This window comes from Embiotoca jacksoni, unplaced genomic scaffold (assembly GCF_022577435.1).
Source record: "Embiotoca jacksoni isolate LCO1_2020_lvr unplaced genomic scaffold, fEmbJac1.0.p SCAF_84, whole genome shotgun sequence".
Lineage (NCBI taxonomy): Eukaryota > Metazoa > Chordata > Actinopteri > Embiotocidae > Embiotoca > Embiotoca jacksoni.
In genome coordinates this window covers 952,857-965,634 of record NW_027185441.1, presented here as the reverse complement: position 1 = coordinate 965,634, position 12,778 = coordinate 952,857, and the positions used below count along the sequence as shown (strand labels likewise).

Below are 12,778 nucleotides of genomic sequence, written 5' to 3'. Positions count from 1 at the left end.
CAGAAACCTCGTCAGCCGCTCGTCTTCACGTTTGAGTTTCATGTTTCCGCCCTGAGCTGGAGGAGAATTCACAAAAACTAAAAGAGGTTTTCAGAACAATAAAAAACGTGTGCTTACGTAAAATCATCACGTTGCACGTTCACCAGAAAAAGATCGTAGAAGATGTGACGACGTGAATAATTGTTTTTATTTAGCTTTTAAAGCTGTTTTGTCTTCTCCAACATTAGCTTCAAATGTTAGCGATGTCGCTAACGGAACATTAGCTTGCAGTGTTACGACATTTGTCGTGTTGGAGTTTGATTTGAGTAAAGTTAGACATTTATTTGCGACAGCCCTCGTTTTGATACTTTTCCATATAATACAATAATAAACTTAAACAGAAACGCTAACTTTGCTCGTCCAAGCAGCTAAACTCATTAGCGTCAGAATAAATGAGCGATGTTGAATATGTTCCTGTTCTCTAAACAATAGAAACCCAACGCAGCTCCCTGAGTTTAAACATCCTGCAGCCTTCAGAGCTCATTTACACTCATTTATTTTAAAGACAAACTCATAACGCAGTTTTTTGATAAACTGACGAAGCTAGTGTTAGCTTAATTAGTTCGCTAGCTGGCTAGCTACATCTTATAAAATCTCGTAGCCACGTATTCCCGCCTTTTATTTATTCAATTCGATTTCTTGGAGATCCTTGTTTCCTGGGACCCCTAGGTGGCGTCGTCTCACCTGGCTCGCCTCAGTTACAGTTAGAATTCATCTTTTTAATTACTTGATTTAATTTTTGACGTTAAAAACTTCAGTTTCACCTTCGTCTTTTATGTTTGACTTCTAAACTACCGACTACTTTTTCCTCCGCACAAACAAATTGTCCATTACATAACAAATATAACAAATATAATAAATCATGTCTTTCATCACGTTCCTTCAAAATCTACAAATGAACCATTTTCCCACCAACTCACAGAGCTAATGTTAGCTTCAGGAGCTAGCTGAGAACCAGAGTCGTTTGTTTGCGTTCTTTCTCCGCTCGTTTCAAAATGAACTCCGAAAACAACAACTCGTGTTTGCGGCGTCTCGATGAAGACTTCGACGTCAGTAGAGGACGACGTCATCGTTTACGGTCCCGGTCCGTCGCTCATTAATATGCATACCCTAACCCCAGGAGGATTATGGGTACTTCATCTTAAAGTAGGTTCAAGGAACAGCTCACAATCATTCAGGTGAAATAATATGAATGAGTTGGAAACCTTCTGAAAACGTTCACGACCTCCATCTCACTTCCTCGTTGGACCTCGTCGGAGCCTCCAACCGCCGCAAGCAGGAAACCTTTCATTCGTTTAATTACGCTGTGAAGTTGAGAAGTGCTCTGAGGATGGAGTCGGATCAGAACCTCGTGTTTCTCACCGAGAAAAGACGTCCTCGTTAAACAAGACGCTCTCCGCAGGATTCCTATTTTGTTTTAAAGAAAGTTGTGAAAAAAGTAGAACGACTACCAATAGTTCGGATAATAAATCTGATATGAGGACGTATTCAGTGTCGTCTCCTGATCAGCTGGTTCCTGAACATTTGAGAAGTAACGAAACTGAAGCCGAGAAACGTCGACAAAACGTCCGACAACCAGCTGACGATGCTAACAACAGCTGACGATGCTCGTTATGGTCTACTGCTGTTTATATAAAGTAAACACTGTAAATTTATTCCATATTTTAAAATAGCTATCAAAATGCTTTTTTTTAAGTAATGATTGTTTAAATTCTGTTTTTCTCCGTTTTTGTTATTTTGTTTACATCGAATTTAATGTAATTTCACTTTAATCATGTTTAAAACTTACAATCTCCATTTTGTGGTTGATATTTTGTACTAAAAGTAATGTACCGTAATTTGACACCATTTAAAACAACCTGTAAAACAACAGAAAGTCTGTTAATAGTGAGTCTCCGCGGTGTTTTTAAAGCAGCTCACTGTGACGTCACCCCGCCCGCCTGACACTCTGAAGGTGAATAAAACGAGCGTCTCTTCAGGTGTCATTTCTCGCTGCTCGCCACATCGGACCTGATTGGAGGACAGGTGCGGTCTCAGGTGCGCTGCGGGCTGGTTGTATCCTTCCGACGTGACATATTGTTTCCTCGGTGTAAAAATATATCGGAGCAGTAATTGATTAGCACATTGTTTTCCGTCTGCCGGCCGCTGATTGGTCGCCGCTCGGAGAGAGTTCACGCACGCAGCGCGCAGAGCTCCAGTAAGCAGATTTGTGCGGACGGATTTAAGCTGTTGATTTGTGATTCGTCCTCTGAGAGCTGGTTCCTGCAGGAGACGGGGAGACAAAATGCTCCATGAAACTTCTCCGTGACCGCAGTGTGTTGAATCCGGAGGGGAACGTGAATCCGGAGCTGCGGGGAGGAGTTAACTGGAGTCTGGATGCGGCGAGCTGCGCGGTATTGCGCACGGAGAGCGCAGCGCACCGGGCTCACCGCCGAGCCTGAGCGTCCTCCTCCCGGGAGAAGCTCGACCGACCTCCCCTGGGGCCCTCCTGCCTCTCTCCGGGCGGCTGGACGCGGCTCATAGATGAGAACCGCCCCGGAGAGAGCTCCTCTCTGTCGGACAGTCTGCGGCGACCATGTCGGTCAACTCCTCCGGTCCTAACAACGACACGCTGCCGGCGGCCGCCGCCGCCGCCGCCGCGCACTACAACTTCCCCGCGCTCATCTTCGGTATCCTGCTGATCTTCATCATCACCGGCGGGAACGTGCTCGTGTGCGTCAGCGTGTACCTGGAGAAGGCTCTAAAAACCACCACCAACTACTTCATCGTTAGTCTGGCGTTCGCGGACCTGCTGCTGGCGGTGCTGGTGCTGCCGCTCTTCGTTTACGCAGAGGTAAGAACCGGTACGGGGGGATTACCGGGGGCCTCACCAAGACCTGCCGGGGACCACATGTTCAGAGGTTAATAAACTTTATTTGTATTGCACCTTTAATAAAAGAAATGCAGCTCAAAGTGCTTCAGACAAGAAAATGACCTGCAGTGTTTCACATGAAAACAGAAAATAAAGGAACATTTACAAATATAGAAAAGAAATGAGACTCATGAGAACAGATCAAATTAAACTCAAGTAGAGTTAAAATATCAAATAAAGAAATATGCATTTTAAAGGTGCCGTAGTTGGTGAGAGATCTTGCAGAAGCTGGAAACTGCAGTTAGTTTACATGAATGAAGAAACCTGGAAGCCCAAACGGAGCTGCCCACGTGGAGGTCTGCAGGTTGAAGCATCAGATAAACCGGATGAAGACGTGAGATTGTGTTCACAGTGAATAATTAAAGTTCCTGCTGCGTCTCAGCTCTGCAATCAGGATTCATTAACGACAGAGGAGATCCACAAGACCAGCTTCAAAGACAATAATGTGTTCCTCATCAGGGCATTAAAAAGCCACCTGATGCTCGCCTGTCTATCTAAACCCCCCCCTCGTAAATCCTCCCTAATCAGCTGCTGTTTGTGATCTCGTTACCTGAACCAGCGGCTGCAGCCGTTAATCTCGCTGCGTTTAGTCTGGAAGCGGCCGCTGGATTAGAAAAGTCAGACTAGAAGTTCAAATCTGAAGACGAGACGACGGACGGAGAGTCCAGTTCTCCACTGGGAATGTTTGTGAGCTGCTGTGGTGCAAACGCAAGAGGATTACTTCAGATTGGGGGCAACTGATGTGTGTTACTTCCTGTGTGTGTGTGTGTGTGTGTGTGTGTGTGTGTGTAGTTCCAGGGTGGCGTTTGGTCCTTGAACATGCTGATATGCGACGGCCTGATGACCATGGATGTGATGCTGTGCACCGCGTCCATATTCAACCTGTGTGCCATCAGCGTGGACAGGTAGGTGAGACGCCCGTCGACCTGCCGTCACAGGACGAAGACGTTCGGTTGGCTGAGGAGGCGGAGCCTCATCGATCGGAAGCTTTAACGCTGTCGTTTTATTCTTCAGCTGAAAAAAAGGCTGCGAGACACAATCGTCCCTCGTTATCTTCATCACGTCGTTCACAAACCGCCTGCAAGGAACAAAAACAAAACTCCAGACGGGTGATTGTTGAAGTAACAGATGTGCAGAACAAACATTTCCATCGATTCAAGTCTCAAAACTCTGAAAGATTTAATTTCGGCTGTATGAAGGTACTTTGGTGTCTTTTTCTAGCGCAGCATAAAAAACTGATTTGAAAGTAAATTTCTAAAACTGCAATCAAACATCAAGTCTGCCAGTACAACAAAGTTTCCCAAAAAGTTGGGACGCTAAATAAAAACAGAAAGCAATGATTTGCAAATCACTTAAACCCATTTTTAATTTTAAAAAAATAGACCAAAGACAACAGGTCAAATGTGGAACCGTAGAAATTTAGTTTTGATGTGAAATATCTGCTCATTTAGAATTTGATGCCGCAACACGTCTCTAAAAATGTGGAACAGGATCAACAAAAGATGGAAAAGTTGTGTAACACTAAAAAACACCTGGTGGAACATCTGACAACTAACCAGGTTACCATGGCAACAGATCAGTAACATGATTGGGTATAAAAGATGATTTCAGAGACAGAGTCTCAGCAGTGAAGATGGGGAGAGGTTCACCACTCTGAAAGACTGTGTTGGAAAATAGTTCAACAATCTAAGAATAATGTTCCTCAACGTAAAACTCCAAAGAATTAGTGGATTTCATCGTCTACGGTTCATAATATCATTAAAAGATTCAGAGAATCTGGAGAAATCTCTGAACACAAGGGACAAGGCTGGAAACCAATATTGGATGGTGGTGATCTTCGGGCCCTCAGGCAGCACTGCATTAAAAACACACTATTCTGGAGTGGAAATCACTGCATGGGCTCAGGAACACTTGTGAAAACCATCGTCTGTGAACACAAATCATATCTCGGGCAAGAATGGGACCACATTTCCCTTTCAAAACTCCACCAACTGGTCTCCTCAGTTCCCAGATGTTTACAGAGTGTTGTTAAAAGACTTTTCTGGGACGTGTTGTTGCCATCAAATTCAAATACAAACTTGATTTTTGATTGTAGTGTAAGAAGGTTAGAAATAGATCGGCGTCGGCTCATTCTTCAGAATAATGATGATTCAGCACCATCCATTGATCAAGATCTTCCTCACTTCTCTTTTGTCTCAAAAATCTACGGTTCAGTTCACGTCACGGTTTTCATGTGGGGGGGGGAGCGGGGCACTACCAGTTACAACAATGAAAAAAAAAATTGCTCATAATCCCGTCAAATAATTACTAATCCATCATTAATTAGAAAGTACATTTCAAGAAGACCTGTTTTTGGGGGCGTGTCTGTTTGATTGACAGGCCTGTGGTGCAGTCAGGTTACAGCTATCGGTGGGCGGGACGTAGTATCGTCAGGTTTCCAATCAGATCGGTCATATCCACCGCTGGCTCCTCCCCCAGCTTGTCCAAATATGGTCACTTCCTGCTCCAAACCGCTCCGAACTATCAAGATGGTGACGGACAGAATCTGAACTGGAGGATTCATAATGTTCACAAACCAACGATGACATCACTGATGCTTGATGACCTCACTGATGGTTGACGGTTGGTTAAGACCTTCGGTGTCCCCCTCTCGTCCTCAGGTTCATCGCCGTGTCCATCCCGCTGAATTACAACCGTAGACACGTGGACCACCGTCAGATCATCCTGCTGTCGGCCACCTGGCTGCTGTCCTGCGCCGTCGCCTCGCCGGTGGTCTTCGGCATCAACGACGTTCCCGACCGCGACCCCAGCGAGTGCAAGCTGGAGGACAACACCTACGTGGTGTACTCCTCGGTGTGCTCCTTCTTCATCCCCTGCCCCATCATGCTCCTGCTCTACTTCGGGGTCTTCCGCGGGCTGCGGCACTGGGAGGAGTCGCGCAAGGCCAAGCTGCGCAGCAGCATCGAGGCCTGCAGGAAGCTGCAGCACGCCACCATCGCCACCGCCCTGCCGCAGCTGACCGGCACCATCCCCGGCCCGCTGCCCATGCCGCTGCCCAGGATCATCGAGAGGGACCTGGCCCAGTGCAGGCTGGACGAAACCGGCGACTACATCCAGCAGGAGATCCCGTATCCTCGGCAGTACCGGGAGAACTCGGTGCCCACGCTGACGTTCGTCCACCAGCAGCACATGAAGAAGAGAGCCAAGATCAACGGCCGCGAGAGGAAAGCTATGAGGGTGCTGCCGGTCGTAGTGGGTGAGTATTCGTGACCCGGTAACCACCAGTCAGTACTTCACCGCGCTGGATTCACGGCTGCTGTGATGTCGTCCAGCGTCGGGCTCCATTTGTAGATTTCACCTGCCGATATCAGCTCAGCAACACAGATCTTCTTCTTTGACCGCTTAAATCTTTTTAAATCTGGTCACGAAAGGCTTCATACAAAGATGAACAAGTTCAGCTGCATGGATGTGAATTCTAATCATGTTTCTTGGTTTCTTGTCACTGAATTGGAGAGAACGTTCATTTGTTTGTTCATGCGAGGCGATGACGCAGGAGGTTTCAGTGATCTCCGTTTACAACACAGACTGTTTCTAAAAGAGTTCGTAGCTTCAGGTCTGTAAAATGGTTCTGATCCAGAAGTGTCTTCAGCTGCAATACCAGCGAGTGCCACTAGAGGTCGGCTCCAAAAAGCCTCCGGCTCCATAGACTCCCATTCAACTTCTCTCATCAAATCCAAAGTGAATAAAATGTGTCCATCAGTTATCTCGGTGTTGTTAGCTAAAGTCACTCCTTCTTATTAGTTTTCTGGAGGTCCATCTGAAAATAATCCCTCATTCATTAGAAAAGAAGATTCAAGAAGACCTGTTTTTGGGGGCGTGTCTGTTTGATTGACAGGCCTGGGGTGCAGTCAGGTTACACATCAGCCATGTCGTATTCTCAGAATGTGACCTCAGAGTTGCACACGAAGCTGCCGGAAGTCAAATGAAATAAATGAACTTGGTATTGTTCTGTTTGGCGCCACCTATGGTAAATAGTGATAATTGCAGCTGTGTTTTTTGGACTCCAACAGTGTCGCCTGTCAGCTGAATGCTGCCTTCAAATGAAATTCGTGAGCTAGTTGTTACAATACAGGAAGTTGTGTGTACGTTTGGCGTTCACGTCATTAAGTCGTGCGAACATTGCTGCTAGGCAACAGCAACACGGATGCCAAAAGATTCCTCGTCGGCATCTAGAAGCTATTGAGGAAAACAATTTAACAGGCGGCTAATGTAACGCTGGAAATGCAAAGGTATAATGATGCCGATTTAAAAAAAAAAAAACCATGCCCAGTTTGGTCAGATATTTTATTAAATTACGAACAAAAACTCCAAATGAATGAAATGACAGTTTATTAAGTTAAAATCCAAACTGGAGAACTCGAAGCTTGCGGAAAGATTTGAGGTCTTGAACACAACGAAAGGGCGGCGTTCATATCCGCTCTTCACGTGAACACGTCTCACGACGGGACGTCAGACAGCTAACGTTTATTTTAGGTGTTTGTTTTCTCGTAGAAAAAGTTTTCTCACTAATCAAAGTTTTTCATGTGCAAATGTTGTTTTTCTCCACTTTCAAGGCTCGTTGTTCCCGAAGAGCATCGAAACTAAAGCACCTTTTATTTTTCTATTCCAGTTATCGGTTGACTCACTGAGGCAGGAAATGGAGGTTGAAATTGCTGCTGAAGTGTTTTTAAAGCTGCTCAGTTCAGGAAGTTAATTACGTCCTGTTTAAAATCAGCGCTGCAGTTCGGTGTGACGCCGCCGAACCAAATCAAACACCACCACCATGTTTTCAGCCCGAGCTTTTACTTGAATCGTGACGCATTCAGCGAAGCGTTTACCTCATCCGGGAGATAAAGTGAACTTCACTACTATTAATTAACTTTTGCACTTTGTGTCTACTTCTAATTCATGTTTGTGTTGCAGCTCTGGAAGCTGCCGACCCTGCGGACAAAAGCGTCGCTTCTCGTCGAGCGGCAACTTCATAGCTTTAAGTCTTCAATCCAACTATTATGCAACACCTGAACTTACAGCTGCAGCGTCTCACCGGCACAAACGCAAAGAAAAAGAAACCAACAACAGACATAACTCCGTTTCATTCTCTCATTTCTGTCCAGTGAATGAACGTCGACTCTAAACCGAGGTTGAACCATCGAGGACGGCAGTAGAGTTCCTTCCAGCTCCGTTTTGGTGACGGAGCAGCGTGTTGTGTCGTAAGACCATAAAACCATTTAGAATAATTAAAGACAAAGACTTTGAACACGCAGAACAAAGCTTCAGCTGCAGCGTGCGGAACCCACGAAACCACTCAGGAACATAAATAACAGGCAATAATTCAGCTTTTTGTTTTTACAAAACTTCAACTTTCGCTTTTTAATTTAATTTGTGCAAAAATGTGGTGCAGTCAGGTTACAGCTATCGGTGGGCGGGACGTAGTATCGTCAGGTTTCCGATCAGATCGGTCAGATCCACCGCTGGCTCCTCCCCCAGCTCGTCCAAATATGGTCACTTCCTGCTCCAAACCGCTCCGAACTAGCAAAGATGGTGACGGACAGAATCTGGACTGGAGGATTCATAATGTTCACAAACCAACGATGACATCACTGATGGTTGATGACATCACTGATAGTTGATGACATCACTGATGGATGCTGATTGCATCAGAACCAGTGTCACAGTCAGAATTTTGAATGTACGATAGTTTCTGGTAAATCTGACGTGTTTATTCGACTATTTGGATCTTTACAGAAGTCGGTGCAAAACAAATCCCAACGTTCACCGTGGTTTTGTTAGAACGCATCTCATAAATACGAAGTGTCCTGCTGACAGTCCAGCTGCAGCATATTATGCAAATTCCTCCAATCTTCTTAAAATAAAGGCGTACAGTGACTTCCATCCATCTCATAAATCACCGCGTGCGCGTTATCGCCGACGCGAGACGACAGCTGAGACGAACGGCCTCGGTTTGTTTCGGTGACCCGGCGATCGGGGTAACTAAGCTTATTAAGGTGAGTTATCATTTCCGGCTCCACGGAGAGCTTCTCGGTGTTCGTGGTCCTGGGACGACGCAGAGATTCGTTTCAGGAGGCTGTAAATCACGTTTTCACACCAACTCAACTGGACCCTCCGACCTCGGTCTTTGTTGTCGCTTTATAATAAACATGCATCTTCGCCTCTTCGAGAACTCCAGCGCTGAAATTATCTTGGAAGCGAGTCAAGGAAAAAAAAGTCAAGAAATGTAAAATGCATCGAACCCCCCCGAGCAGCGACGTCTTGAGTTAAAGTGATGAGGCGGTCGTACGTTTTCTTCTTCGTCGCTGATGAACTCAGTCGGGTCGTGAATCATTTACTGTGAAACACATCATTCTTTATTTTGACGCGTTTCCTGATGAATCCGGCTGCCGAGGCGCGAGAGGAAGGAGAGAAGAGATGGATGAGATCAGTCAGCAGGACGAGAAGTTTGTTACTTTAGTTTTGGAAAAACAGTCGAGGTTTTCCTCAGAGAAAAATATCTGTTAAATGCTGGTTTTATTATTAAAGTAAAAACATTGATTTCTGACTGTAATGTTTCAGTTTCTACTTTCATCTACCATAAATCTCATCAACAGCTGAAAATATCAGTGAATAAACCTGCAGATATCTTAATAATTGGTTTTCAGCAAATTGTGAATTAAAATTAGAGGGAAACTGCAAAAACTGGCTGCTTTTCATTTTCAGACCAAGTTTGGGTACGACTGGTTTTTCGTTCGTGCCTCTGTGATTGTGAACGCGATGTTGCAGGAAAGTTTTCAAATTTAGCACAAATGTTCGATTGGACTCAACGATGACCTGATTCGATTTTGCAGGTTCGCTGGCAACCTCACAAAACAGCCGTTTGTTTTTCTCCATAATTCAAAATACTGATAATAAAATTTTTTTTACACGTTATACAGGATAAAATGATTTGGATTAATGCCATTTTATTTCCGAAAGTTCAAAGGTTAACTTCCCTGTGACATCATCATGTTTCAGACCGTTATTCAGCACCGTAATGATTGACAGGAGGAGGTCAGATCCTGAACCGGTGACACTAATCTTGATGGAATTTCTTCCAAATTTTGGCACAAACGTTCATTTGGCCCCGACGATAAACTGATCAGATTTTGGGGGTCAAAGGTTAGTTACCTCACGTCCTTCCATTTTGTTGATCATGATATCTCAAGAACGCTTTGATAAAATATCTTCAAATTTGGTACAAACGTTCACTCGGTCGCAAGGATGAACTGATTAAATTTTGGAGGTCAAAGGTCACTGTGGCCTCACCTACGTCCCATTCCCGTGAATCGATGCCATCACTGATTGACAGAAGGACAGACTGTCCATCGTCCACATGTGGTCACGTGATTCTGGACAGATGGAGGGAGACTGACAGCTGACTGATGGAGGAGGGAAACAAAATCTAATCAGTTCATCGTTGAGTCCAAGGAAACCTTTGTACCAAATTTGAGGAAATGTCCTTGAGATGTTTTCGAGATATCACGACAATGAAACGGTCGGATGTTCGTACGCTCACGGAGGCAGAAACTAACTGTTGGTGCCTTTTGAAGTTTATTTTATGGAGTGTTAATTAAGAGTGATGATGCAGCCGCTTCACAGCTCTTAAAAAAAAAAGAAGAAAATAATGAGATTCATTATTCGGTTGTATTTCGATTAAAAACTGCCTTCAAGTTCAACCATTACTCTGGTTTTTGTTAAAATGCAGATAATCAATGAACTAAATCCCTATTTTACAAGCTGATCTTTATGTATGTGGAACTAAAATGAAAATTCAGTGACTAAATAGATGTCACCGCAGGACTCCGTTTAAAGGACAAGAAGTTTTTGTTTGAAAGAAATCTTCCTTGCCGACATTTGAGCAGTGAGACCTGAGATGAGTCGCTTTGTTGATTTATGTCATTTTGAGTCTGTTAATTGTACGATCAATATTATACCCCCGGATGTATGTTGGAACATGTTTGAAGAAGTTGTGAATCTGTAGATGCTGATTTGGATGTGACGAGCTGATGTGCGTCTCCTGATGTCCTGCAGGTTGCTTCCTGTTCTGCTGGACTCCGTTCTTCGTGGTCCACACGACGCGAGCCGTTTGCGTGACCTGCGACGTCCCTCCCGGCCTGATGAGCACCGTCACCTGGCTGGGCTACGTCAACAGCGCCCTCAACCCCATCATCTACACCATCTTCAACACCGAGTTCAAGAAGTTCTTCAAGAAGTGTTTCCGCAGCTGCTGCTGACGCCAGATTTCCCTCCGCGGACTCTCGACGCCGTGAAGCGACGGGACAGAAACTTTGGGAGGATTTCCAGCACGTCGGAGGATTCAGGTTCAACCGATGAACTCCGTACGAGAGGAAGCTGGTTGATGATATCTGCCGAAAGTTTCTACCTTTGATAATGAAAGTAGTTACAGGGATTAAAGTTTCTTTTGTACTTCTTTGATCCGCCTGCACAAAGGAACTCGTCGTGTTTCGGTGGAAAGCAGCTGAACACAGACTCTCCTGTCTGAAGCGAAGATTTCCAGTTTGTCCATTCAGCTCTTCTTTTCTCGGCGTTCACGCTCCACCGGCCTCGGTTGTGGTCGCGGTCTGCTGGTTCCAGCGAAGAACGAGGGGATTTGTGCCGAGCCTGAGCAGCCCCACCGCCTGAAAGGATAATCTCAGGGCTAAAATATCCCTGAGGTTCCAGAAAAGACTGAATAAGCTTCAACTGAGCAGAATGGCCAGAAACGATCCTCTAAAATCATCCGCTCACGTCAACTTTCTGGGACGAACTTAAATTGGACATTCTGAGTTTGTTGCTGATTGGTTACAGGGAAGACACTACTGTCATGTCTGGCTAGCTTAGTTTAGCATGAAGACTGGAAAAAGAGCTTGTGTGTCTATGCCTGAAGTAGAATCGTACTCGACTATCTTCATATGCCGGGTCTACTTTTTCTTTTTCTTTTTTCTTTTAGAGCAGCTTGTGTTTTTGATGACGGACATTTTGAACCTTTTCCTTCCGTTTCCAGTATTTATGCGACGCTACACATCTTCATGTAGTTTGAGCCTGAATGGGAAGATATGAATTAATATTGTCATCTGAATCTGGGCAAGGATCCACCTCTGATAGCTTTGATGAACACAAAGTCGACTGAGCGCGTCCAGGCGAAGTACGATTGATCTGTACCGAGTACGATCTCCCAACTCCTTCGACGGCCGGCGTTCACGTCAACGTTCGGCACTCGAGAACGCTAACATCGTCATCCACGGGACACGTGAAGGTTTTACGACTTCTGTCTGATTCCTTCTGTGTTCGTGACGATCAGTCATCCACGTCATCGTCTGTCTAAAGCCGCGATCAGACTACACGAATTCCGCCTGATTTTGACACGAATTATTGGTCCGATGTTCAGATTCAGACAAACTGGCCTCGTAGTGTGACGTCATCGCAGAGCAGCGCGACACCTCCACGGAAATAACAGAACGTTGGGTTTTTTTACATGCCTGGTTTGACGCATCCTACGACGCGTTCCTTGACGTCGACCAATAGGATGACGGAGTACGTCACACATTGGTGCCTAAGCAGCCATGATTGGCTACTTCTTGCTCCTCCTCCAACGACCACACAGGAAGTCAACGTGGACAACGATCGGTCCGGGTCATACATGTGGAAATTCAAGGAACTCTGATCGCCTAATACGACATCGTGAAAGACAAATATAATCGTGTAGTCTGATCCCGGCATGAACGTTATCGGAAGGCAACCGGGCTCGGTTGAGTT

General features: G+C 45.3%; 1 protein-coding gene across 1 annotated transcript; it reads left to right on the top strand.

Annotated features, from left to right (window-relative positions):
• Positions 1-2,325: 2,325 nt before the first annotated feature.
• Positions 2,326-11,570, top strand: drd4b (dopamine receptor D4b). Its single transcript, XM_069139617.1, has 4 exons — positions 2,326-2,872; positions 3,743-3,855; positions 5,611-6,206; positions 11,054-11,570. Exons 1-4 carry the CDS (start codon positions 2,615-2,617, stop codon positions 11,254-11,256), a joined length of 1,170 nt encoding a protein of 389 aa, XP_068995718.1. The 5' UTR covers positions 2,326-2,614; the 3' UTR covers positions 11,257-11,570.
• The last annotated feature ends 1,208 nt before the right edge of the window (positions 11,571-12,778 follow it).